At 35.5% G+C, this 27,833-nt stretch overlaps 1 protein-coding gene across 1 annotated transcript; it reads right to left on the bottom strand.

Annotated features, from left to right (window-relative positions):
- On the bottom strand, positions 1-27,833 carry LOC127563237 (cytochrome P450 2J4-like). Its single transcript, XM_051999563.1, has 9 exons — positions 27,524-27,833; positions 24,514-24,676; positions 13,523-13,672; positions 13,067-13,227; positions 11,056-11,232; positions 5,029-5,164; positions 3,584-3,771; positions 2,196-2,334; positions 1-1,271 (listed from the first exon to the last, which is right to left on the bottom strand). The coding sequence occupies exons 1-9, from the start codon at positions 27,734-27,736 to the stop codon at positions 1,090-1,092; spliced, it is 1,509 nt and encodes a 502-aa protein (XP_051855523.1). The 5' UTR covers positions 27,737-27,833; the 3' UTR covers positions 1-1,089.

Here is a 27,833-nt window from a genome sequence, read left to right as displayed (position 1 = left end):
TTCTAGTCTAATTAGTTTATTAGAAAGGCTAACAATTTGACCCCCCCAAAAAAAAATTTGATGTGAGAACAACTCATTTGGTACAAAGACTCATTGTGAATTCACAGAACATTTTTAGGGGTATAATGGAAGAACAACAAAAAAAAGAAATATAAATAATAAATGAGAAATATGGATCACATTGGTTCACATTGTAGTGTAACACAAATTTTCTTTGCCAGCATAGAAATTTTCCTTGTGTAAGCATTCTTGCAAAGAACAGGGAACCTTTATAGAGATATAGAACATCAAGAGAATAGCAGTGCTTAAGGTGTGAGCATTCATAATCCTCTGTGACTATAATTAATTGTCGAGTGTTTATGATTAATCATCTATAAGAAGGCTTTTTTTAAAAATAGGAATGAGGAAGCCAGATCATCAATTCATGGATTAATATTTCCCACTGTGAAAATCAATGAAGAGTGAGTGGTTTAGATATGAAACAATATTTACTGGACTGGATGCTGTAGATCCAAAGACAGAAAGAAAAATTTGTCCATGAGTAGTGCATGGTCTATAAGGAATTTTTAGGACCATAATCATTAATCTGAGGACACTTCCTATAACTCATTTAAACTCTTTAAAACCTTCCCTAAAATCACAATCACAGTATGAGTTATAAGCACAGGAGAGAGAGGAATAATCAAGCAAACCAAAATTCTACCAGGCCCCACTGTTGAGGCAGGGGAAGAAAAGCTTTGGTTCTCTGTTCAGAACATCACTGGGTTGTAGATTTAGAACTTGGAGATCTTCCTCCTCCTCATATTATATTTGAAAATCACCCACCTAGTAGGTGACAGGGCAGAGATGTGAACCCAAGTCCGTAAACTTCAAATCCAGTAAGAACTCTGCTTTCCTTTGCTGGTGTTCATGTCTCTCCCTTTTCTGAGTGGGAATGTTCACACGGGGTCACAGATAATCTCCCTTGGTCTCTTTCTCCTCTTTTTCTCTCCTCGACTTCTCTTCCTTTCCCCACCCAAACTCCAAAGGGGAGGAAGAATGAGGATTGTTCCAAATTCTTTCCTGTGCACCCCTCAGGCCTGCCCCGCCCTACATCTCTCGAGGAATGGCACAGATTTTGTAGGGGACAGGAGAGACGGTTAAGCCAGATAGGAAGTCCAGGCTCAGCTGGGTGTTGGGAGGAGGCTGGAACGTGAACTTCTGGAGCAAGCTGGTGAAGAAGAGGAAGAGCTCAGCCCGAGCCAGCTGTTCTCCCAGACAGGCCCTCTTTCCTGAAAGGCAAGGAGATTAGAGTGGAGTAAATCCACTAATACTTGGCACAGGCTGGAGGTTGAGATTGGGGATCTCCAGGGCCTGGGTGTGAATCCTGACATTGGGATTGGCCTTAGGGCCAGTAATTAGCTCACAATCACAATGATGATAATGGTCAGAGGTGGAATCTGGGCCCAAGCCTTCCTTGCTGCATTTCAGGCATCATGTCCACCAGCCATCTCACAGCCAACCTCAGAAATTTAACACGTGGAATACTTCATATTATGGGCAGAGGACCCGGGTTCAGATCCCACTTGGAATGCTTCTCACTCGGATGGCACCTGATAGGCCCAAGTTTGCTCAACTGTGAAATGAAGGAGTTGGATGATATGGCCCTCAAGCGCCCTTCTAGTTCTGTGTCTAAGAACTGGCTTCTATGCAGCCTTAGGAAAGAATGGTTCCTGCTCTGAATTTAAGCCAGATGGGTTCAGTAGAGACTATTCAAATCTTATCCCTGATACTAAGAAGCTGTGTGAGCCTGGGCAAGAGACCCAGCTACTCTCAGTCTCAGCTTCCTCATGTATAAAATGGTGATAATATCAGTACCTACTTTGCAGGGTAAAGATGTAAAGGACTTTGCCAACCTTAAAGACTATATAAATACTAGGTACTACTGTGATTACTTTTGCTCCTCGTCTTCCTCTTCTCCCTCCTTTCCTTTTCTTCCTTTTCCTTCTCCCTCCCTTCCTTTTCTTCCTCTTCCTTCTTCTGCTCTTTCTCTTACTACTACTATTGTTATTTTGTTAAATGCCGACAAACAGTGACTATTGCTCGTATGTGCAGTCACATGTGTGGATTTCTGGAAGTAGAGTCTGCAAAGTTTCTTCATATTAAAAAGTTGGTGTCTCCTGGCCTAGGGCCCTCTCCCTACTGTGTGTGCTTACCCACTGAGAAAGGCAGAAAGGACTCTCTTTTCTTAAATTGTCCATTTTCCAGAAAATGTTCCGGATTGAAGGTTTCTGGGGTAGCCCACTCCTTGGGGTCCCTGTGCAAGGCAGTCAAGTTGGTCATCATCATGGCCCCCTGGAAACAAAAGAAAAGAACTCACTCCAAGGAACTTTGAGGAGCAAGAGACCTGGTCCACCCTCTCATTTTACAGAAGAGAGAATTGAGAGCCAGAGGGAGCATAGAACATTCTGATGCCATATGGTTTCAGTGGCTAAGCCTGTTGTAGAACTCCAAACTTCTCAGGGAATGGACTCCCAAATTGTTTGGGATCACAGACCTTTTGGAAGGCTGCAATCCTAATGCCTTTTGTTTTTCAGAATAACTTTTTTTTAAAAATGAATCAATTAGAATACATAGGAACACTAAGGGAATTAATTATCTTTATACATAACCATAACAATTTGAAAAAAAAATCAAGCTCATAGATCCCAACTTAAGAACACCGACCTTACAGAGTCATACTGAAAAGAACCATTCAGAATAGGACCCTACGGCCTCCTACAACCATTTGCACACCCAGTAAAACTATTTACCAAAGAAGCCCTTCGTCCCCTAACCTCTTCCATTTCAATATTTGGACTGAAAGGGATTGTAGAGGCCATTAGGACCATCTTTTTCATTTTTATAGATGAGTAAACCAATACATGGAAAGGTAGACCAATTCAAGTTCATCCAGCTAGTGGCAGGAGGAAATCAACCCAAATTGCCTGTTTCTAAATTGCCTTTTGGGGCAAGTTTGATGCCATCAGCACCAGGTGATTTGTGTTTCAACTGACCTTTGCCCCATCTGGGACCATATTATGAATCAGATTGTAAATGAGTAAGCTTCCCAGATAACAATGTGCCTTAAATCAGTAAATTTCTTCAGAAGTCCTGTAAGAAATGATGGTTATAAATATCAGATACCATGAAAGACTCTGGGACTAGTGATAAGAGATTCTGTTCAAAATTTTTGATACAGGCTGTATAAAATGTAGCATTTGAGATTTTAGGACTAGAAGTCTCCTCATATTTACAGATGAAGAAACTGAGACTGGCAGATGAAGTGACTTGTCAAGAGTTACACAGTAAGCATCTAAGGCTGAATTTCAATCCCGACTCCAGTTCTTTATCCACTGGATTTTGTTGGATCAGAACTGCCAGCTTCCTCGTATTTTGACTATAAAGACACACCTGTGTATGGTTAGATAACCTAGTTTAGAAAGAGCTGTTCTTGTGGAAGGAGCTCAGAGAGCAAGACAAAGATAGGGACCAATGATTATAGGACATGGAAGCATGTGGAAACATAATCTCTTCAGGTTCATGAAGGAAAAAAGCCATTTACCTTGGACACATGATATCCTGCCACTGTGGTATCAACTGCAGCCATCCTAGGTACATTTAAAGGAATAATATCACCCATTCTCTGAACTTCATGAATAGCTGCATTAGTGTAGGGCATATTCTCCCTATCAGCCATGGTGGGCTGTCGAGATTGGCCAATTACCCTGTCAATCTCAGCTTGTATTTTGCCTGGAAAGAAGAGGGAAAGTTGTTTGAGACCTAAATATTATTTTCCATTTATAGAGTGCTTTAGAGTTTGCAAACATTTGACAATATTATCTTATTTGATCCTCACAAGTATTCCAGAAGGATATTGCTATTACTATCCCTATTTTTTAGATGAAACTAAGGTTTCTTGCTTAGATTCTCATATCTAGGTAGATGTGAATTCAAGACTTTCTTTCCCATCTCATTCATTTTTCCCTGATCATATGGGAGAAACACAATCATATGTATGGTTGAGTAAAAGATTGACTTGACACTTCACTGAACTTGCCAATTCCTGTAGCTTGGAGACTGGACTGATCAAAGAAGACGAATGTTTGTGGGATTGAGAAGATATGCAGGAATGTGATATCATGGAAAGCCTTCTGGAGTTGGAAATGGAAGACCTGAAATTTTAGCTTTCCCACTCACTATTTGTATCTCCATGAATAAGAACCTCTTGGGGTCTCATTTTCTCTATCTCTAAGATGATCAGGTCAGACTAGACTTTCTCGAAGGTATTTAAATCACTTAGTTTCTCTCAGCCTTGGTTTTTACATCTGTAAAATGAGGGGTTGGACTTTATGGTCGCTAAGATGACTTAACAACACTAAATCTAAAGACTTTATGATATGCTGTCGATTGAATTAATAATGCATCCTTCAGTTAAATATTTTCAATTTGAATTCTGTGATGACTTATTATACTTAATAGGATAAATAATTTTAAAATATTATTTTTTGTTATCACATACAGTGTTATTTTAAAAAGTAGTTATGGTGCACTAAAATAAAAATAATAAATGATACCTGGTGTTGATATAACACTTTAAGGTTTACAAAACTTAACTTTATCAATTCCCTTTATCCTGGGAACAACCATATGCGATAAGAATTGTTATTGTTTTTATTTTACATATGAAGACACAGAAGCTGGGAGAATTTATGTGATTTGCTCAGAGTCACATGGTTGGGAAGTGTTTGAGGCAGAATTTGAATTTATATTTTCCTGATTCCAAATTTTATACTCTCTTCTGTCCTAGGCAGCAACTACTATCATATGGGGACAAAACAATTTGATGTCAAAAGGAGTCCATATAATGTGAAAATTGGTAATCACCGCTTGATTCTAATGAAAATTGAAGGAAGGTGAGGTATGTAAAATGTTTGACAAGTTTTCAGGCTTTCTGTAAATGCAAACTCTTCTGGTTAGAATTCTACAGGAGTGGTGCTATCACTGTACCTTGGATCTCTGGATAAAGGGCCATGTACAGCAGTGCCCACCTTAGGGTGGTCGAAGTTGTCTCTGTTCCAGCAAAGAAGAGGTCCAGGGTGCAGTAGACTAAATTTATTTCATTAAAACTATAATGGATGTTATCCTTAAATTAAAAGGGCATGGATTAGTTGGTTAATTAAAAAAATAATAATCATGGCTTTCATCAAGCATGAAGAGCTTTCAGGCTCATTGGTCAAGGTCAAGATGGAAGATTTTGGGCTTCCCTTTTACACCCAACAATAAAGTCCCTGTTTCTAAGAATGAAAGCTCCTATTTTTTAAAATATTTTTCCAATTATATCTAAAGAAAATTTATATATATATACACACACACATATACATATTTATATGGTTATCTTGCTGCAGAAGAAAAATCGGATCTAGAAAGAAAGAAAGAAAAAAACCTGAGAAGGAAAACAAAAATTCAAGCAAACAATACCAAATAGTTTTGATGATAGATGCTTTATAATACAGTTTTTAGTCTGGTATAGATAGGCTGCCATTCTTTGAAATTTTCATTAACTCCTTTGTTACTGTTGAATTTTTGTTCTTCTAGATGAATGTAGTTGCTTTTTTCTGACTCTATAAAATGATATTTTTTGATCATTTGATTAGCATGGCTCTGAATAAATACATTACTAGCCAGAATTGCCATTTTTATTAGGTTAACTTAAACACACTCAATTGATATTTTCCTAATTTTTTAAATCTGGTTTTATTTGTTTGAAAAATGGTATGTATTTTCTAATATGGTATGGTATTTCTAATATGTGTTCATATATTGGCAAGTGACTGTGAATTGGTTTGATTTCTTCATTAGAAAGCTGCTACAATCCTATATATTATTGATATGAGACCTTTATCTTCTTCCCTTACTCTCATTCCTTATTTCCGTCACCCTTCTAAAAGCCCCTCATTGATCTATTAACCTGACTTCCTAATATCCTAACATACTAAAGGTCTCTCCCTTATCCTATTCCCCAGTTGTCTCATCTTTCTAGAACTTCATAAGATTTCTAAACCTCTTTAGATGTGTATGTATGTTGTTTCATCTTCAATCCAGATGAGAGTAAGATGTCAGTATTACCAACTCTCCATTCCTACCTGCTTCCTCTGTACTAGTTTTTCCTTTCCTGTTCCCTTTTTTAGGAAATATTTATCTTTTTAGCATTTTCCTACACAATTATATTGTTCAGAATCACTTCATCATACACAATTCAGCCTCAACCTTTCTTTAAAACTATCTTAGTAATGATAACAGTTTTAAGAATGCTATTACTACTAGTAATACCCAACAACTACTAAATTGTTGGTTATTATCCTTCATTATCAAAGAAAACCAAAATGGCATCAGCATTTTAGAGCCAAGTTATAGTGTGCCCACCTGTGGCTGATAAGACCAGTATGAATTTGGAATGCTCTACTATAGGTTGGGACGAAATGGTCCATATGGACATTTGTAGTGAATTTTCTCACTGTGAACATCTCCCATGTTTTGAGCTACTTCAATTCTGCTTTGCTCATATAGTATCTTCTTTGATGAAGGCACGCCACGTTAGGCAGTCCTGTGCCGATGTCTCCCATGTCATGCACCAGTTCTAAAGTGTTTAAGCAAGATCTTCGGAGTGTCTTTGTTTTTCTTTTTCTGAACACCACATGAGTATTCTCTGTGTAATTTCTCCACAAAATAGAATTTTTGGCAAGCATATGATTGGCATTTGAATAATGTGACAAGCCCAATGGAGTTGTACTGTTTGAAGTAGGGTCTGATTTCTTGGCAATTTATTTTGAAAAAGGACATCAGTGTTTGGTATCTTATTCTACCAGGTGATCGTCAGAGTCTTCCTAAGACAATGCAAATGGAAGCTGTTCAGGCACTAGTATATTGTCCAGATTTTACAAGTTTACACCAATGAGCTCAGCACAATGGCTTTCTGTCTGGTAGTCAGATTAATACCTCTTCTGTCCCCCATTTTGCTTCATAGCCTCCTAAACAATGCTAAATATTAGGCCACACTTTGTTGCCTCTCATAGCACTCACTGAGTGCACTGTAATCTTCAAACAAAAAGATCATGTTCCAACATACTTTCTATTTTAATTTTGGTTTGTAGTCTTTTCAAGTTGACTTTTTCATCAGTTTCATAGCTGGTTTTGATTCCATTTTCATCCCCATTGAAGATGTTTGTCATGATAGGAAATATCATGATAAATGGAGGAAGTACAGTGGGAAAACTCGATACTATTGTCCATTATCCAAAACCTGGTCCAAGCATGTTGTTATGAAATTAACATACAATACTGATAAACTTTTCTGGGCAACCAAATTTTGACCTAATTTATCATAAGCATTCATGATTTATAGTATCAAAGATTTTGATCAGATTTGGAAATATGAACAAACATCTGTCCTGCTCCTGGAATTCCTCCTGAATTTGTTGGGCAGCACACACCCTATTAATTGTTCCTTGACCCCTTGGGAAGTCACACTGGTTCTCAGGTAAAATGTCCATTTCACAAGTGAAGGGTCAGTTTATGAAGAAGATTCTGACAAGAATCTTGCCTGCATTGACTAAAATAGAGACTCTTCTGTGATTGTCACAGGACTATTTACTCCTTTTACCTTTATAGAGATGATAAATAAAGGCATCCTTAAGCTCCTGGGGGATAGCTTCCTATTGCCATATAAAGGAGGAGATTTCAGCCAGCTTTTATATGAGCAATGTAAATTCCAGCTGAAAATAAAATCATCAGCACTTGCTTTGCCATAGGAGAGGAGCTAAAGAACTTTAGTTGGAATGCCAATTAAGGAGTGACTTCAACCTGAGGTAAATGGTCAATGGCTTCAGCATTGATTGATGATGGTCTTTTGATAACACTATGGAGATGTATATCCAATTACTCTAGGATCAAGTTCTTGTCACTAATCAATCTTGTCACTAGTTAAGATGCACCATAAGCCTTTGGCCTATAAAGAAAGTTCAGGGCATCACCACTTTGGATTGTTACTATCAATATCAAATTGAATCATATCTATCTTCATACTGAGACAATAATCCCATATCTCTCTAAACTTCATTTGTACTTTCCTTTTAATGGAATTAAATACTACTTTCTTAGAGATGTATGAACACTCTGTGGAGTACTTGATTTTTATTTACCAATTTCTGATTTTTCCTATCCTTTTCCTCAAATGCGTGTTTTCATCCAGATGAGTAAATGTGGTCCTGTACACCAAATCTCTGAAAGCTACCCACTCCTTTTTGCCCCATTGTTGATTCAACTTTCTCCCAAATTTAGCAATGAACTCTTTTCTCTCAGAGTGTAATCCTCTAATCTGTTGACATTAATTCTTCTGCTAATCCATTTGTTTTGGGATCATTGCTTTTGTTGAAATGAATATTTGGCTTGGAGATTACCTCAGTACTCTGTACCACACTTTGCCTTTGTCACTCTCATATCCTGTCTGTCTCTTCTCTTTACTATCACATAGTCTGTTAAATGCTGGTGTTTGCTGTTTAGGTGCATATATGAAGTTGTATTGTTTTTAGGGAAATTGAAGACAGTGTTGGTGATAAAGTGGTTATGGTATGCAAAAGTCTTCTGTAGTAAGTAACCATCCTTATTGCTGTTTTCAACTGAATTTCTCTCATGGACTCCCTGCCAAATCTGGTGGTCTGAGGCTACTCTAGTATCAGTCACCCAGAATTATAAAGTTGTCTTCTTTTGGCACATTTATGATAAGGTTCTCTAGGTCTATATAAAATTTTTCTTTGACTTCATTAGGTGTTTTCCTGGTGGAAGCATAGGCACTGATAATGTGATGTGAGATTTTTCTATACATGGCATTGCCATGAACCTGTAATTCACTCCTTTTGTTAGGCATACAAGTTTGTAGATTGATTAGCTTAGTTTTGATAGCACAACCTACATCATCTTCAGTGTAACTCCCCTTCACTGAGTATTACAGAAAAATATATCTCCCTCTCTAACTCCAGTAAGCTGTAGTTCATTTGCTAGCCTTGTTTCACTCAGGGCCTCTATTTGGATGTGATATCTGCTGAGTTCCCTTGCACCAGGAGCTGTCTGTCTTTCAGGTTTATTGGATTTTTTGTTGTCTATAAATGTGTGCACATTCCATGTACTGATGATAAATGTAATCAACTTTGCAGAACTGTGTGTGTGTGTGTGTGTGTGTGTGTGTGTGTGTGTGTGTTTTAACTGCAGGGTAGGATCCCCTGCCATGGTAATCAGACCAGTATTTTATCAGGGCTTCTTTTGTAACCCTTCCTCACACCAGGAGGTAAGCAATCCAATCTTTTACAGACTGTTCAGATACCCAAGGGGCTTCCAAATCCCATTGCTGCTTTCAGGGAGAAGATAACCCTATGGTCTGGGCCCCTTGTGCTCAGGGTTGTGACTTTCAGAAAGTTGTAACTTTCTTTTCATGAATTTTTTGAATAATTTTTATCCTTTTTTTCTTATTTTCCCCATTCTCTCATTTTATTTTTTGAATTCCTTTTTTGTTTTCTTTCAAGATTGTGGGTTTTTTTTGTTTTTGTGTTTGTGTTTTTTGCTTGTGACCATTTGATATTATTAGTTGGGGGGGTAGGATTGGCTTTAAAAAAGCATAATATATTTCTTTGAATATGAATCCAGATCTACTTTTACAGTAAAATAGCTATCAATGGTTGGGTTCTTTTTCCTTTTCTTACTCCTATATCTTCTTTTCATTTTATTTTTATCAGCTTAATATTATTATGATAAAGTTTTAATCTAGAGTTGTGAATAATAGAACCCTAAGCTTCAATTCCTCTATACAATTGTTTTTTTTTTTGTTTGTTTGTTTGTTTGTTTGTTTTGTTTTGTTTTGTTTTGTTTTGTTTTGTTTTGTTTTGGGTTTTTTTGGAATTCTGTCCAGGGGCTCAACCTCAGGGACTCTTCTCCCCCTCCCCCAAGTCCCAGCCATTCTCTCTCAAGAATGTTCTTCTTCTTTGTAGTACTCTTACTGAGCATATGCTCACTCCTCCTCATCTACAGCTAGGTATTTATTGATTACATCTAATCAGAATTCCTCGGCCTGAATTCCTGAAACAGCAGGAAAGACTTTAATCTCCTCTTATTCAGCTGTCTGCTGGTTTTTTAAGATGAAAATTTTGAGATAAAAGTTTGTGAGGTGAAAGTTCCTGAGGTTAGGAGATAAGAGTTCCTGAAATAAAATTTCTTAAGGCTGTGAATGATGCAAAAATAGAGGTGAGATTTCTTGAGGTTTTGTCTGCTTTTCTCAGGATTTATAATTTGATGGCTTAGTAGAGTCAGCCTGGAGGTGACTCTACTTCACTTAGACCAAACAGCAGCCCCTAGAATCTTCTCCTTCAAAATATCTTATGGTACTTTACCCTTTAATCCTTTTATATTTTCTGCTTTATATTCATATTGTGGTTATTTTCTACCTTTTTTGTGGAAGAAATCTGTAGAATCTGGAATGTTCTGCTCTATTACCATCTTTCCAGAATGCCTTATTCCTCTTAGATCTATTTTCCATGTTAGTTGTTTTTTTTTTCCAATAAAGTATTTTACATTCTCTTTTATTTTCCATTCTTTTAATTTTGACTGATTCTTGATATCTCATAGAGTCATTAACATCCACTTGTCCAATTCTACTTTTTAAAGAATTATTTTCTTTTCTTAGCTTTTGTACCTCCTTTTCTATTTGGCCAATTCTACTTTTTAAGAAGTTCCCTTTAGTTAATTTTTTTGTGCTTCCTTTTCCAATCTGTTGACTCTCTTTTCATGATACCCTTACATGAGCTCTCTACTAGTAAGCTCTATCTCTCATATTCTTTACCTTTCAGGGTTGTCAGTGAGTAAAGATATTTATGTTATAATAGAAATATATAGTTTTGAAAAATTTAACACACTTCCCCCTCCCCAATTCTGCACTTTCCTTTTACTTTTAAATACACAAATGCCCTTTTCTGGAGATGGCCCTATTACCTTGGACAGCTCCTTCAAGTAAGCTTCAATGAAGTCCTGAGGCTCCTCTTCATTCAGGTTTTCCTTGTGTTGTTTGATGACATCTTCTATGAAAGACTTTAGCTTTGTGTTTTCTCTGAAGAGCTTCTGGTGAGGTCCTGGTAGGAATTTCATTATTGAAGGAATTATATTGAAGAGCTAAATAATATAAAAAGGACAGGGTAGGGTGGTTGAGTGTTAGTTCCTGTTTGACTATGCTACCTCTTCATCTTCTTCTTAAATCAGACCATGGTTTTTAACCAATTTTAGGGTCATGAAATGTCTCCTCCTGAACCACTGTCTCTCAATCTCATGCTGTCATTCTTCTAACACTCAAAGCTTCTGTCCAACTATCCAAGCACCAAGTTCTTGGCTATATCCTCATGCATGAAAATAACTCACTCAAGATGCCACCAATCTAGGCAGCCTTTACAGCTGTAAAGAAGGAGTGGAGAGATGCATGCTAGAGAAATTGTTAGCACTTGAGCCCAATTTTCCCTGTTAGCCCCACAGAATTCCCTTCTTCTGAATTACATTTTGTTTCACTTAGGTAAATGAGGGCCAATGGCATTCACCTTTTTCCTTTGTTTTCTTTCATAGTCCGACACTTGAGGAATTAAGTGAAATCATGAACCGATGACACATGAGTCACTGATCAACTAGGAGGAAGAGTAGATGTAATTCTGGGGTAAGATTCAGGAAGATCTGAGTTAGAATTCTGCCTCAGACATTTATTAGCTGAGGGCAAGACATTAACTTACTTTAGCCTCAGTTATCTTATTCATAAAATGGGGACACTAATGTCAACTATCTCAAAGGGTTGTTGAGAGGATCTAAAGAAATCAGTCAATCAACAAGCATTTATTAAGCATTAACTACATTCCAAGAACTGTAGAGAGTCCTGGGCATCCAAAGGAAGAGGAAGAAACTCCAGTCCCTGTTCTCTAGGTAGTTCACCTTGTAATAGGATAGACACTATGGAAATAACTAGGGACATATAAGATGTATGCAGAGTTGTTGAAAAGTATTCTGAGAGGAGAAGGCACTAATAGCTGAATGGATTGGGAAAGCCATCCTGCAGCAGGAGGTGAAACTGGAGCTCATTCTTGAAGAAAGCCGAGAACTAGAGGTCAGAAGGGAGAGCCTTCTATTCAACAAGGACAGTTAGTGCAAAGGCATTGAGGTAGGAGTTAATATTTGTATTGCTGTTTACAAACCTTAAAGGTTAAGCAGTTAAATTATCTGTCTCCCTGATTATGCCTCTTCTCTCATTCTCTTATTCTGTTTAACTGTTTCTGTATCCTTTCTCTATCTCTAAACCTCCTTTCCTTCCTGCTTCCCTTCATCTTCTCTATCCCTTTCTGTCTCTATGTCTGTATCTGTGTTTCTGTCTTTCTTCATCTCTCTTTTGCAGAGATGAGGATCAAATTCCTGATTTCACTCAAACTTTGCTGAAGAGACAACTTCTCCAGCAAGTCTTTACTGGTCTTCCTGACTTCTAATACTATCCCCCCAAAAACTTGCCCCGTTATATTTATTTAGTTGCATAAACCCATTTGAGAGCATGTCGCCTCCTCCAAGAGAATACAAACCACCCTATATCAGGGGCTGTTTCATTTTTATCCTTGTATCCCCATAACCTATCATAGTACTTGGTACACAATAAATGCTTAATAAAAGTTTGTAAATTGATAATCTTGGTAAAGATCTTAAGAATACTCAAAACTATATAGAAATTTGTTTCTTCTTATTGGGAGATCACAGTGTTCTGGAAAAGCATGCATGCCCCAGGCATGTTCTTTCATGTCACTGCTTATGAAAATCTTGTTTCCTTCCTCTCCTACTCTCAGGCCCTTTTACTGCTCAGAGGAAGTCATGCAGAAACTGACTCAGCTCCTGCTAAGCTCTCACAGTCATTCACATTTCTTTTCCTATGAAGTCCATGGACAGTTGAAGTTGATTCAGCCATTCCCAGAAGGAGATTCTCTATTACCTGACATTCCCATCTAGCCAGAAGCTTCATGATATTATCCATAGTCTTCAGCAGCTCCCGAAACTGTGCATCATGGTACTCAAAACGATATCCAAAAGTTACAGAACAGATGATATTGGAAACAGCATTGTTGATCGCAAAGTGGGGGTCAAAGGGCTGTCCTGTTGAGCAAAATAGAAAGGAAAAAGAGTACTTTTCATTTCACCCTAGAGCTTTAAAGGAATCCAACATAGTTCTTATTTGGCTTATAGTCTTATTTTTCCCTAGAGAACAATGATAGGTCTTTGAACACATTCCCTGGGGTTTTAGGGGTAATGTTTTGCCTATCTCTACTCTAGGGATGACCTTTCCTCCCCTGCTTCTCCTATCCACAAATACAGATTCTCTTTAATATCCATCTGGTCAAATGGAAAATCATAAGAAATTGAAAAACCTCTCTGTCTAACCAGTGCTCACCTTTTTCTTCCCCGATAGCCTCAGCGAGATACTTGGCCTCCACCTTTATCCGATCTTCCAGGGTCTTCTTTCCCAAACCAAAGTTCCTTAGAGTCATTAAGGCAAATCTTCTTTGCTGTTTCCATACTTGGCCATTAGACATGATTAAGCCTACATAATTATATTAATAATAATTTATATAACTATTCCAAAAGCTTGTCATTTGACTGACAGGTTATTTCCCCTACTAACAATGGAATTCAACTGAACAAGACTTGAAAAACCAGAGAGACACTTTTATATGCCAGAAACTGTACTGGATATACATCATAAGTATTAGACAGTTCTTGTTCCCAAAAAAACTTACACACTAATTAGGAAAATAACACTTAAACTTCTACTGTAGAACACATGGTAGTTCTAAAGACAAAACAGATATTATGCGTCAGAGGTCTGAGGGTCTAGAAGTAGACTATATATCTTGGGGTACATGAATATAAGCTTCTTATTTCCTCACTCAGAGATGATTGGCTCCTGGATGATTTTCTGCTTTGGACAGATGTAGGGCAGAACTGCAAATCCTAATCTGAATGGCAAAACCCAATTGGATTGGCCTAAGCCATCTCAAATGGCTCTTGTTGACTTCACCAATGTTAAGGGCCAAGTAGGGCAGTGATACCTTGGTCAATGGGTACTGGATATGCTACAAGGAGGCTCATTGTCTCCCTTATTACTGATATCATCTGGAACAGATAAGGGTCCCTATTTGATAACAGTATGGTATTAAACAATTAATCCCATTTCTCTCTACCCAAGAATGGAAGGTTATAGTAGAGGGACATTGGGATAATCCTTACTTAGAAAGTACCTTTTCTATAAAGAATTTGGGGACCAAAACATAGAATTTTTGGAAGGTGTCAAAGGATAAAATTGTTTTGAAATAAGTTGCTCTTCAATGACAGGGGAGAAGTCAAACTTTTTCTTCATAATTACTTAGCTCACATAGGGAAAAAAAAAACGGGCAATCTTACCACAGAGACCTTTAAATGGGTAAAGAAAAGGGTAGGGTAGGAATAAACATTTATTTAGCACCAACTATATGCTAGGTATTATGCTAAGCATTTTGTAAATATTTTCTCTTTGGATCCTCACAACAACCCTATGAAGCAGATTCTATTATTATTACAATTGACTTTTTCAGGATTATAGAGTTAATAAGTGTCTGAGGCTAGATGTGAATTAAAGACTTCTTGACCTAATACTCTATCTACTGTATCACCTGACTGCCTACTTCTTCCTTTTTTATTAAATATTTTTATTTTCAACACATATGTATGGGTAATTTTTCAACATTGAGCTTTATAAAACTTTGTGTTTTAAATTTCCCTTTCTTCCTCCATACCTTTCCCTAGATGTTAAATCATTAAATATATGTTAAACATATTAAAATATATGTTAATCTAATATATGCATATACATTTATACAATTATTTTGCTGAACTAGAAAAATCAGATCAAAAAGGAAAAACAACGAGAAGGAAAATAAGATGAAAACAACAACAAAACAAGTTAAAATGGAATGTTGTGATTCACATTCAGTTCCCACAGTCCTCTGGGTGTTGATGGCTTTCTTCACAAGATCACTGGAGCTTGCCTTAATTATCTATTTGTTGCAAAAAGCCACATTCCTCAGAATTAATCATCATATAATCTTCTTGCTGCCGTGTACAATGATCTCCTGGTTCTGCCCATTTCACTCAGCATCAATTCATATAAGGCTTCCTTGCCTCTCTGAAATCATCCTGCTGATCATTTCTTATAAAACAATAATATACCATAACATTCATGTACCATAACTTATTCATCCATTCTCCAACTGAAGGGCGCCCACTCACTTTCCAGTTTCTTGCCACTATAAAAAGAGCTGTCACAGACATTTTTGCACATGTGGGTCCCTTTCCTTCCTTTAAGATCTCTTTGAAATATAAGCCTACTAGAAATACTGTTGGGCCAAGGGTATGCACATTTTGATAACCATTTAGATATAGTTCTCAATTGCTCTTCACAATATTTGGATCTGTTCACAACTTTACCAACAATGTGTTATTGTCCTGCTTTTTTCCATATCCTCTCCAATATTCATCATTGTCTTTCTTTTCCTGTCAATTTAGCCAATTTAAGCAGTATGTAATGGTATCTCAGGATTGTCTTAATTTGCATTTCTATGATCAATAGTGATTTAGAGTAGCTTTTCATATGGCTAGAATTAATTTCTTCATCTGAAAATTGTATGTTCAATTTCTTTGAGCATTTATCAATTTGAGAAAGTCTTGTATTCTTATAAATTTCAGTCAAGGGGCAGCTATATGGTACAGTGGTTAGAGCACCAGCCCTGAAGTCAGGAGGACCTGAGGTCAAATCTGACCTCAGACACCTAATACTTCCTCGCTGTGTGTCCCTAGGCAAGTTACTTAACCCCAATTGCCTCAGCAAAAAAACATAAAATAAAATAAATGAAATTAAATTAAAAAAAATAAATTTGAGTCAATTCTCTATTTTGGAATTGAAGCTTTTAATCAGAACCCTTGGATGTGATTTTTTTTCAAGTTTATTCTTTAAAAATATTGTCTGCATTGGTTTTATTTGTACAAAAAATTTTAACTTACTATAATAAAAAATTATCTATTTCTTGTCCAATAACAAACCTCACTTCTTTTTTGGCCACAAATTCTTTCCTTCTCCACAGATCTGAGATGCAAATTATCCTTTGTTCTTCTATTTTGCTTACAATAGTATGCTATATATCTAAATCATCAACACATTTCAACCCTCTGTTAGTATAGAGTGTTAGATGTTTGTGCCTAGTTTCTACCATGCTAATTTCAACTTTTCACAGCATTTTTTTTTGTCAAATAATGAGTTCTTATCCCAAAAGCTCAGGTATTAGGGTTTGTCAAATACTAGGTTATTACAGTCATTTACTGTAGAACCTAATCTATTCCACTGATTGACCGCTCCATTTCTTAGCCAGTACCAAATACTTTTGATAATTTCTGTTTTATAATATCATCTTAATTCTGGTCCAGCTAGGCCATGTTTTTTTTTTGTTTTTGTTTTTTTTTGTTTTTGCTTTTTTTTTTTTGTTTTTTTCTTTTTCCCCACTAATTCTCTTAAGATTCTTGACCTTTTGTTCTTCCAGATGAATTTTGTTATTATTATTTTTTTCATATCTGTGAAATAATTTCTTGGGAGTTTAATTGGCCTGACACTGAATAAGTAGATTAATTTAGGTACTATTGCCATTTTATTATATTTACTCGGCCCACTCATGAGCAATTGATATTTTTCCAATTGATTAGATCTGACTTGATTTGTGTGGAAAGCATTTTGTAGTTGTGTTTATATAGTTCTTGACTTCCCTTGGCAGGTAGACTCCTAAATATATTATATTATTTACAGTTATTTTAAATGAAATTTCTCTTTATATCTCTCACCATTGGACTTTGTTGGTAATATATAAAAATGTTGACGATTTCTGTGCATTTATTTTGTATTCTGAAACTTTGCTAAAATGGTGAATTGTTTTTATTTGTTTTTATTTGATTCTCTAGGATTCTTTAAGAAACACCATATCATTTTCAAAGAGTGATAAGTTGGTTTCTGTATTACCTCTAAATCCTTGTATCTCTTTTTCTTCTCTTATTGCCAAAACTAACATTTCTAATCCAATATTGAATAGTAACGGTGATAATGGGCAACCTTGTTTCATCCCTGATCATACTGGGAATGGTTCTAATTTGTCCTCATTACATGTGGTGCTTGCTGATGGTTTTAAATTGATGCTACTGATCATTTAAGGAAAATTCCACTTATTCCTATACTCTTTAATGTTTTGCATAGAAATGGGTGTTAGATTTTCTCATTTTTTCTACTTCTATTGAGATAATCATATGATTTTTTTTTTGGTTATTGATATAGTCAATTATGCTAATAATTTTCCTAATATTGAACCAGCTCTGCATTCCTACTATAAGTCCTACTTAGCTATAGTGTATTATCCAGTGGATGACTTGCTATAATCTCTTTGCTAATATTTTATTTAAGTTTTTTTGCATCAATATTCATTTGGGAAATTGGTCTATAACTTAAAAGGAATTTCATAGCATTCCTTCTTTGTCTATTTTTTCCAAATAGTTTGCATAGTATTGAAATTAATTGTTCTTTAAGTATTTGGTAGAATTCACATGTAAATCCATTTGGCCCTGGAAATTTGTTCTTAGGAACTTGATTAATGGCTTGTTCTATTTCTTTTTTTTTTTAATGGGACTATTTAAGTAATTTATTTCCTCTTTGGGTAATCTGGGCAATCTATATTTTCCCTTAAGTTTCATCCATTTCATTTAGATTATAAAATTTATTGGTATACAGTTAGGCAAAATAACTCCTAATTGTTGTTCTAGTTTCCTCTTCATTGCTGGAAAGTTGTCCCTTTTCATTTTTTTTTTAAATTTTTGATTCTACAATTCATTTTTCTTCTTTCCTTTTTCTAATCAAATTAATTAAAGGTTTTGTTGTTTTTTTCATAAAACCATGTCTTACTTTTGTTTACAAATTCAATAGTTTTCTTACTCTTATTTTATTATTCTCCCTTTTTATTTTCAGAATTATGAATTTGGTATTTAATTGTGGTCTTTAATTTGTTCTTTTTCTAACTTTTTTAGTTGCAAGCCCAATCCATCGTTCTTCTCTTTCTCTTTCTCTAGTTTATGCAAGTAGGCATCTAGAGACATAAAACTCTCCCTAAGAACTGCTTTGGCTGCATCCCATGAATTTTGGTATGTTGTCTCATTATTGTCATTCTCTTGGTTGAAATTATCAATTGTGTCTATGATTTGTTGTTTCATTCATTCATTCTTTAAGATTAGATTATTTAGTTTCCAATTAATTTTTGGTATATTTGGTATATTTTAGTATAAATTGGTTTATTTTTGGTATATATTCCCCCCTAAATTGGCCTTTTATTACATGTAATTTTTATTGCATCATGATCTAAAAAATGCATTTACTATTTCTGCCTTTCTACATTTGATTTTGAGGTTTTTATGCCTTAACACATGATCAATTCTTGTATAGGTTCCATGTATTGCCAAGAAAAAAGTATATTCTTTTTTGTCTCTATTTTCTCCAAAGATCTAGCATATCTAACTTTTCTAGGATTCTATTTACCTCCTCAACTTCTTTCTTATTTTGTAATTCATTTTTCCTAGTTAAGGGGGAAATTTTGAGACCCCCAACTAGTATAGTTTTGCTACTTAATTCTTCTTGCAGCTTTCTTCTCCTCTAGGAATTTGGGTGCTATACCACTTAGTGCATATATAATTAGTATTATATCTATGGTATCTTTTAGTAGTGTGAGGGATGTAGAAGACCCTTACCCAAAATGACTACTCAGAGATCATTCAGTAAAAAGCAGAAAAGTTGTTTATTGAAAACCTCTGGAGGATGGAGCCATCCCATCATAAGATAAGAAAGAGAAAACTTGTGGTAGGAGGGCTAAAGAAGCAGTAAAGATACATAGCTTTTATACAAGAGATTACATCACAAGTAAGAGAGCATTGAGAAGGGGAGGGAAAGGCATCTAATTGGTTGTTGCTATTTGGAGAGATTGGAATGGAAGGTTTCTGTTTTCCCCAAATCTCCTGATTTCTAGGAAATAAAAAATCAGGACTTCAGGCTTAATCAAGCAGATAGTGGTCTAGCTAAATAGACTGAATATCGATAAATGTCAAATACTGATAAAAGTCATCAGCTCAGATTAAATCAACATGTTTATAGCTGGCCAAGGCTCAAGTAAATATGAGCCTGCACATATTACATAGGTTATAGGGAAAACACAGAAATAGTGAAAATAAAATACAGAAAAAAGAATTCATACATTTCTGTAAGTTCTTCATCTTATCTCTCTATATTCCATACAGTAGGATGTAGTTTCCTTTCTTATCTCATTTAATTAGATGTATTTTTGCTTTTGTTTGATCTCAGATCAGGATTGCTACCCCTGCCTTTTTTTACTTCACCTGAAGCATAATAGATTCCATTCCAGCCTTTTACCTTTACTTTACCTTTACTTTATCTTTTAATCTGCTTTAAATGTGTTTCTTGTAAATAACAAATTATAGAATTCTGGCTTTTAATCCAATCTGCTATCCACTTTCATTTTATGGGAGAATTCATCCCATTCACATTCATCGTTGAAATTACTAACTCTGTATTTCCTGCCTTCTTGTTTTACCCCAGTTATACCTTTCTTTTTCCTTTCTTCTTTTCCCTCCTCCCCAGTATGTTGTTTCTGACCACCTCTTCCTTCAAATAGCTCTCCCCTTTTACAACCCTTTCCCCTTTTACATTCCTTTCCCCAACTACTTTGGTTCTTCCTTCTATTAGCCTCTTCTTTTCCTGCCTTTTCACTCCTACTTCCCTACAAGATAAGAAAAGTTTCTCTGTGATGCTAAATGTGTCTGATAGTCTCTCTTTGAGCCAATCTAATGAGAGTAAAATTCACACAATGCTTATATCCCTTCTTTCCCTTAGTTGTAATATCTTTTTTGCCTTTTCATAAAAAGTAATTTACTCCATTTTAAGTCCATTTTCCTCTTCTTCCAGAATAATGCCTTTTCCTCTTCTAGTTTTTTTAATATCATCACAATAAAATCAAATTATACCTACAGCCTCTAAGTATACCCATGACAGAGATACAGGGCTCAAGAGTTAAACATATCATTTTCCTATAGAGGGATATAACCGTTTTAACTTTTAAAAAGAAGTCATTTTTTTTTCTTTTATGTTTTCATGCTTTTCTTGAGTTCTGCATTTGAAAATCAATTTTTCTATTCAACTTTGTTCTTTTCATCAGAAATCAGTGAAATTCACCTTTTTTATTGAATGTCTGTGTTGTTCCCTGAATGAAATGCTCAATTTTGCTGGATAATTGATTCTAGGCTACCATCCAATTCATTTGCCTTTCAGAATATTGGATTCCATGTCCTTTTATCCTTTAAAGTGGAAGCTGTTAGGTCTTGGGTAATCATGATTGTGGCTCCTTGATGTTTTAATTGTTTCCTTCTGGCTGATTGCAATGTTTTTTTTTTCCCTTGATTTGATAATTCTGAAATTTAGCTACGATGTTCCCTGGAGTTTTCATTTTGGTGTCTCTTTCAGGAGGTGTTTGGTGAATTCTTTCAAATGCTATTTTACCCTCTGCTTCTAGGACATCCATACAGTTTTCCTTGATGATTTCCTGAAATATAATATCTAGGTTATTTTTATCATGGTTTTCAGGAAGTCCAATAATTCTTAGATTGTCTTTCCTAGATCTATTTTCCAGGACAGTTGTTTTTCTAATGAGGTATTTTACATTTTCTTCTATTTTTCATTTTTTGTTTTGTTTGACTGACTGTTGAAGTCTCATCAAGTCATTCACATCCATTAGTTTAATTCTAAATTCTAGTGAATTATTTTCTTCAGTTAGCTTTTTTATTTCCTTTTGAATTTGGCTAATTGAACTTTTAACAGATTTTTTTTTGTTCATTGTGTTTTTTTTTTCATTTCACAAATTGTGTTTTTCAAAGTATTGATTTCTTTTTCCTATCTATTTTCTAAGGACTTACATGCTTTTTCCATTTCATCAAATCTATTTTTCTAAGGAGTTGTTTATCTTTAACATTTTGTCAAATCTATTTTGTAAGGTTTTATATAATTTTTTCCACTTCATCAAATCTATTTTCTTCAGATAATTTCTGTTTTTCCTTCACCAAACTCTCCTGTCAAATTCTCATTTTCTTTCCCCATTTTTCTTCTAACTTCTTTAAAGATCCTTTTAAAATTCTTCCAAGATGATCTTGTGAAATTGGGATCAACTCACATCACCCTTTGGGGCTTCATCTGGAGATGATTTGCCTTTAGGTTCCTTAGAGTTTGAGGTCTGTTCGTCTCTTTCTCCATAAAAGCTATCTATGATCAGAGTTTTTTTGTTTTTTGTTTTTTGTTTTTTGCTCATTAAAAAAAAAATGTTGAGGTATACTCTTAAGTCAAAGGGGCATAGCTGCTTTAGGTTTCCCTAAGGCTAGTGCTGCTAACTGACTTCTGGTGCTGGGTTGGCATGGTCAGATCCCACATTTTTCTGTGGTTCAGAGGTTCACTATTTGCTTTTTGTGTTTGCTTTGCATGTCTCACAGCTAATCTGTTGATCAACTGGCTTGTAAGCAGGGCAGAATAGTCTAAGTAGATTTCTCATTGTGAGACTCCACCACAAAGCACTGATTCCGCCCTAGGGGTTCTTGCACTGAGCCTACCCTCGAACAGCCTCTATGACTGTCTGATTTAAACAGAACTTTTCTGAATTTCTTCCAAAGTATCTTCTTCTGGAAATTTGTTACACTACAAATATTTGTGCATTCTGTCACTTCAAAATCACTTCAGAGACTTCAGAGACAGTGATCTGAAGGACACTAAGAGGAACTCAGATAAAGACATGTCTACTCTCTGCCATCTTGGCCAATAGCCCCTTCTTCTTCCTGATGGCAGTGGCACTTCCCAGCCAGTGGAGTTTTGGCTGGTACTTCAGGTAACAGAGTAAATAGTGTTGGGGGAAACTGCCACCATAAACTCAGGGTAGTTTGCAAAAGAGCCACCTTCCTGCTGTCTTAGCCAATCTGAGAGATGTGAAGTGATACCTCAGAATTGTCTTCATTTACATTTCTCTTATCAATAATGATTTAGAGATTTTTTTGTTATCTGAATAGAAATTATTCACATCCTTGGACCATTTATAAATTGGGGAATGGTTTGTTTACTTATGAATTTGAAATAATTTTCTATATATTTTAGAAATGAGGCCTTTCTTAGAAATACTGATTGTAAAAATGTTCCCCAGCTTTCTGCTTTCCTTCTCATCTAGGCCGTATAAAACCTTTTAAATTTGATGTATCAAAATTAGTAATTTTGCATTTTATAACATTCTCTAATTCTTATTTTGGCATAAATTACTTCCTTCTTCACAGTTCTGACAGGTAGACTATCCTTTGTTCTCCTGATTTGCTTAAAGTATGATCTGTTCTGTCTAAACCATGAACCCATTTTGACTTTATCTTGGTATAGAGTGATAAATGTTGGTCATAGTCTAGTTTCTGACATACTATTTTCCAATTTTTACAGCAATTTTTGTTATTTATTCCAGAAACTGGAGTCTCTGAGTTTATAAAATACTAGACTACTATAGACAATGACTATTATGTCTTGTGAACCTAATCTATGCACTGATCGACTACTCTATTTCTTAGGCAGTACCAAATGGTTTTGAAGACTTCCACAGTATAATATAGTTTTAGGTCTAGTATAGCTAAGTCATCTTCCTTAGCATTTTTTTTTTCACTAATTCCCTGGAAATTCTTGACTTTTTTTTTCTGTTAGATGAATTTTAAAGATTTTTTCCTAGCTCTAAAAAGTAATTTCTTAATAATTTGATTTGTAAGGCACTGAATGAGTAAACTAATTTAAAACGAATTGTCATTTTTATTATATTAGCTTGGTCTACCCATGAGAACTTAAAATAACTATTTTCTTTGACCCAGCAATACCAGTATGAACACTATTTCCAAAGATGATTTTGGAAAATGGAAAAGAACCTACATGTTCTAAAGTATTTATGGCACTTTTCTTTGCAAGAAACTGGAGATTACAGAGATGTACATCAATCAGCTGAACAAGTTGAAGTATATAATTTCAATGGAATACTATTGTTCTATAAGAAATGATGAGATCATTGATCTTAGAAAAACATGGAAATATTTGTATGAAATATTGAAAAGTGAAAAGGGAAGCAAGAGAACATTGTATAGAGAAATAATAATATTGCCTTAAGAATGACTTTGAAATTATTTTGTCTAATATAAATGCCCAAATGTTCTGCAAAGAATGTTTGAAGAATGAAACCATCTGCACTCAGAGAAAGGCATAATAAATGGAAGAGGTATTTAAATACATATATATGTATATACTATCTGTCTATCTATCTATCTATCTAGTGTCTAATGATAGCCATCTAAAGATGAGAAAGAAAAAAGGAAAAAAAATAAATTTACATAATAACTTTTGTAAATTTGAAAGGAAACTTAAGTTGTTCATAGTAAATTTGCAGTTGTGTTCAATCAACTTTTTATGGTGCTTCATTATAGAAATACTGGCTTTGTTAATAATTAAAATACATTAACAAACATCCCCAAATAAAATAAAACACAAGGACTTTGATCTGGGATTTTGATTTATTGAATTTCTCCAGATGTAAGTGTCTCTCTGCTGTTACCTACACTATCATGTGGGTCAAAGGCCTAAAGACAGAATCATAAACCTACAGATTTCCCAAGTAGAAAGAGATCTCAGAGTCTAACTTATACCCAGCAAATAACACCAGCAAAATATGCTGAATAACTTTTGCCTGTAAACCACTAATGAGGGGAAATTGTACCAGCTCTAAAGAAAATCATTTCATGTTAAGACAATTCTTATTGGCGGGAATATTTCCTATTATGAAGCCAAGCTATAACTCACTGAAAATCTCTCCTTTTGCCTCTGGTTCTGGGACCAACAATAAAAAGTCAATACCTTTTTGCTAAAAGGACTTAAAATACTTGAAGACAATCATCATAGTTCCCTTCACCCCCTTCTGAGTCTTTGCGTTCTTAAATGAAACACTCCAAATTCCTTGAACTGATCCTTCTATGAGATGAATTTGAACAACTCCATTTTCCTCCCCCTTTCCCTTATTACTATTTTTCTTCCTCTACCCTCATATATGAAGGAAGAAAAATTTAAAATCCTGCTTTCTCTGTCATAATTCTAGCCACAAGACATATATGGTTTGAAACTCTTCAGGAATGATGAACAGGAATCAAAGATATATTTCAAAGCATCTCAGAGATGAAAAAAAAACATTTATTATAATTCAGAGAACTCACCAGATGATGTTAAAATATGAAGAGGGATAGGAAATTCGGGTCGATCAATAAACGCTTCCCCTTGGTTGACCAAGACCTCCTTGATCAGTGGCAATCCAGTTACTGTTATAAAGCTTTGACTACCCATATGAGTGTAAAATATATTTCCATATTTCCTGACAAACTGAAAAAGAATAAATTTTAATTGAATACTTCCATCGTATTTCACTTTATTTTTGTAAGTATTGTTATTAAATGATATTTTTGCATTTGTGAAACTATTCCAATGAAGTCTACTCAATCAGTCTGATCCAGTTCCACTCAATTAAGTTCAGCTCATCCTACCAAACAATGAATCATCCAACTATATCCCAAGTGCTGTGCTAGAAGCAGATAGTCACAAATACCAAACAATATCTTGCCTTGAAGAACTGATATATGAAGAAAATAATCTATCTATCTCTATCTATCAATCAATCAATCAATCAATCTATCTGATTAAGTCAATACAAGTACATACAAAGAAAATTCTAAGTGATTTCAGGGGAGACTAGCAGCTAGGAGGGTATCAGGAAGGCTTTCTGCAGGAGATGGCCTGCTTTGATGGGAGCAGTGAATTCCAAAAGAATCAGGGGAAGAGAGAATATATTCCAAGTTCTGAATTCATTGCTACATTCCAGGCAGCATGCTGAACTTGGAATATATGACAAAGAAAATTCAGAGTTTAATATACAGGAAAAACTTAGGTAACTGAACCCTTAGTATGTTCATTGCAATGGGTAGAATGTAAGCTCCCAGAAGGCAGAGAGAGTTTCATTTTTGTTTTCTTAATCTCCAGCACTTAGGATAGTATCTCATACACATCAGGCATTTATGAAATGCTTATTATTTGATTGATTAGGTCCTTCCCCCACTGGTACCAATCAAAGCCCTTTCAAAACTTAACAAATGGTCTATGAGAGAGATAAGAAAAAAAATCAATCAATTTTGCTGCCAACATGGTCATGAGCTTCTTTGAATTTAGCAAGATTGGACTCAGATAACAGACACCCCTTATCTGAAGGTATTACAGCTTAATTGTGCCCCCAAATATTTATCTTCTGCTTCAAGGACCTTACACAGTGAAGTATTTCAATCAATGATGAATATTTTCAGGAGGCAAGGATATTTAGAATTCAAAAAGTAAAAAAAAAAAAAAAAAAAAAAAAAAAAAAAAAAAAGAGTGTGGTGAGGGATGGGATATGAGAAGGGCATAGGACATGAAATCTAGTAAGATCTGAGTACAGATTCTACATATGACTTCTACTAGGAACTAGCCAGTGAACTTTTCCAAGATATTGGATATGTAGTATCTGTCTTGAAGGAGTTTGTTGAGGATAAAATAGGATAATACACAAAATATTTTCTACAAATGTGCAAAAGTAATATCAATCTCATCTGGGAGGCAGCAGGAAATACTGCATAGAGACCAAGCATCAGCATAGGAATCATAAAGGTTCAGGGAGGAGATCTTCATTGGGTTATACCTGGATCTGTTCTTGTTCCTGGCTGTCTAACATTTTATTAATGACTTCAATAAAGACACAAATGAGGTGCCCATCTATTTTGCAATCAACAGTAAATTGGGAAGGATAGCTGGGTGATAGAGTTTACCAAAATAATGACTTCAAAAATGGGCACAATGCATTAAGGTGGAATTCAAAGGGATAAATGTAAAAAAAAAAAAAAAAAAGGTATGCCTTATTCAGACTAAAAGTACAAAATCCATTTTCACAAGTACATTTTCTCTGAAAAAGATCTGGATCTTAGCAATTTGATTTTCTTTTCTTTAAATATCAATTCCTGAATTTCATAATAATTAGTTTCCTATATAGTCCCATTTTATGCATTTAAAACCACGATTTTGAGGGAATGTGCATGGGTTTCCCCAGATTGACTGCCAAAGGGGTCCAGGACATAAAAAAAAAAAAGGTGAAACAAACCTTATATAGGAGTTGAATAGCTTGTACCTGATAGTACTCAGCATTATAATATGTCAGGTTAAGAAAATTATTGTTAGTGTTTGGTGAAATTAATTTAAATGTGTTGGCAGCATAATGTTTATGCCCATAATTGACCAAGAAGTCAAGTGAACATCAGAGACTGATGTGTTTTGTCCAAAGTCTGAAGATCAGAATTGTGGACTCCAGATTCTTAACTTTTCATAAATGTGTTTGTGTGTGTGTGTTGTTGTTGTTATTGTTGTTATTGTTGTTGTTATTCTTCTTGTTGTCATTGATATTGTCCTTTTGTTAATCTGATGAATCCTACGGTCCCTTCTCAGAAGAAAGTTTTGAAATGCACCGAATCAAAGTTATAGGATTATAAAGGAAACCATTATAGTAAAGTACAGGCATCACAAAATATTTTTAACTAAAATTCAATGGCCCTACGTTAAGTATCTCTGATTCTGAAATCTAAAGAGACCTCAGAGGCTGCCTGGGCAATTTCTGCCATCTAATAATGAACATTTATTAAGTGCTTACTATATACCAGGTATTGTGCTAAATCCTGCGATTAAAAAAAAAAAAAGAAAAAAGACAGTCTCTTAAGGAGCCCACCTATCCCTTTATATGTAATAATAATAATAATAGCTGACATTTATCTAATGCTTTCTGGGTGTCCCAGTGCGCAAAGGACTTTAGAATTATTATCTCATTGGATCAGATTCACAGAAATTGAATTGGAAGGGATCACGCCACATATCTATTCCTGACCATGTACAAAAGGGAATTCCACAAGGACATACCCAACATGTGAAGAGTTTCTTCAGGTTCCACAGGTCAGAAGGAAGCTCTGAATCTGGTGCTCTAAACCCCAAACCAGATGTACTCTCCATTGTTAGAGGCTGTTTTCCAGATAGGACCAGAGCAGAAATGGGCACCCAGGCTTATTTTCTGTCTCTCTCCTCCAGCATATTACCCAGCACATGCCCCTGTTCCTGTGCCTTGCTCATAGGCAGCGGATTTTCCCCTTCCATATAAATCCTTACCTTTTGGATGGTGATTTGGGGGTTTTTGAGGTCCATCTGGAGGAAGTTGCCCAATATGGGCAGCCCTGGAGGGCCAGGGGGGTAGTTTAGATGTTTATTCCTTCTCTGCAGATAATGTGCCAGGATCAAGACAATGGCAGAGAGGAGAAGGAGGTTCTGTATGGAGGCTCCTTCCCAAAGAGAAGAGATCATGTTTCCCTGAGAGAGCTGCATCTTTCCCAGTTCTGGCAAGAAGGCCAGACAAGCCCAACTCCTCCTCCCTCTTTCTCTTCCTGCTATGGGCCCACTGAAAGTAGTGTTCCCAACTCAA

This window comes from Antechinus flavipes, chromosome 4 (assembly GCF_016432865.1).
Source record: "Antechinus flavipes isolate AdamAnt ecotype Samford, QLD, Australia chromosome 4, AdamAnt_v2, whole genome shotgun sequence".
NCBI classification, from domain to species: Eukaryota; Metazoa; Chordata; class Mammalia; order Dasyuromorphia; family Dasyuridae; genus Antechinus; species Antechinus flavipes.
Note: the sequence above shows the minus strand (reverse complement) of the source record. Positions and strands in the feature narration are given on the sequence as shown.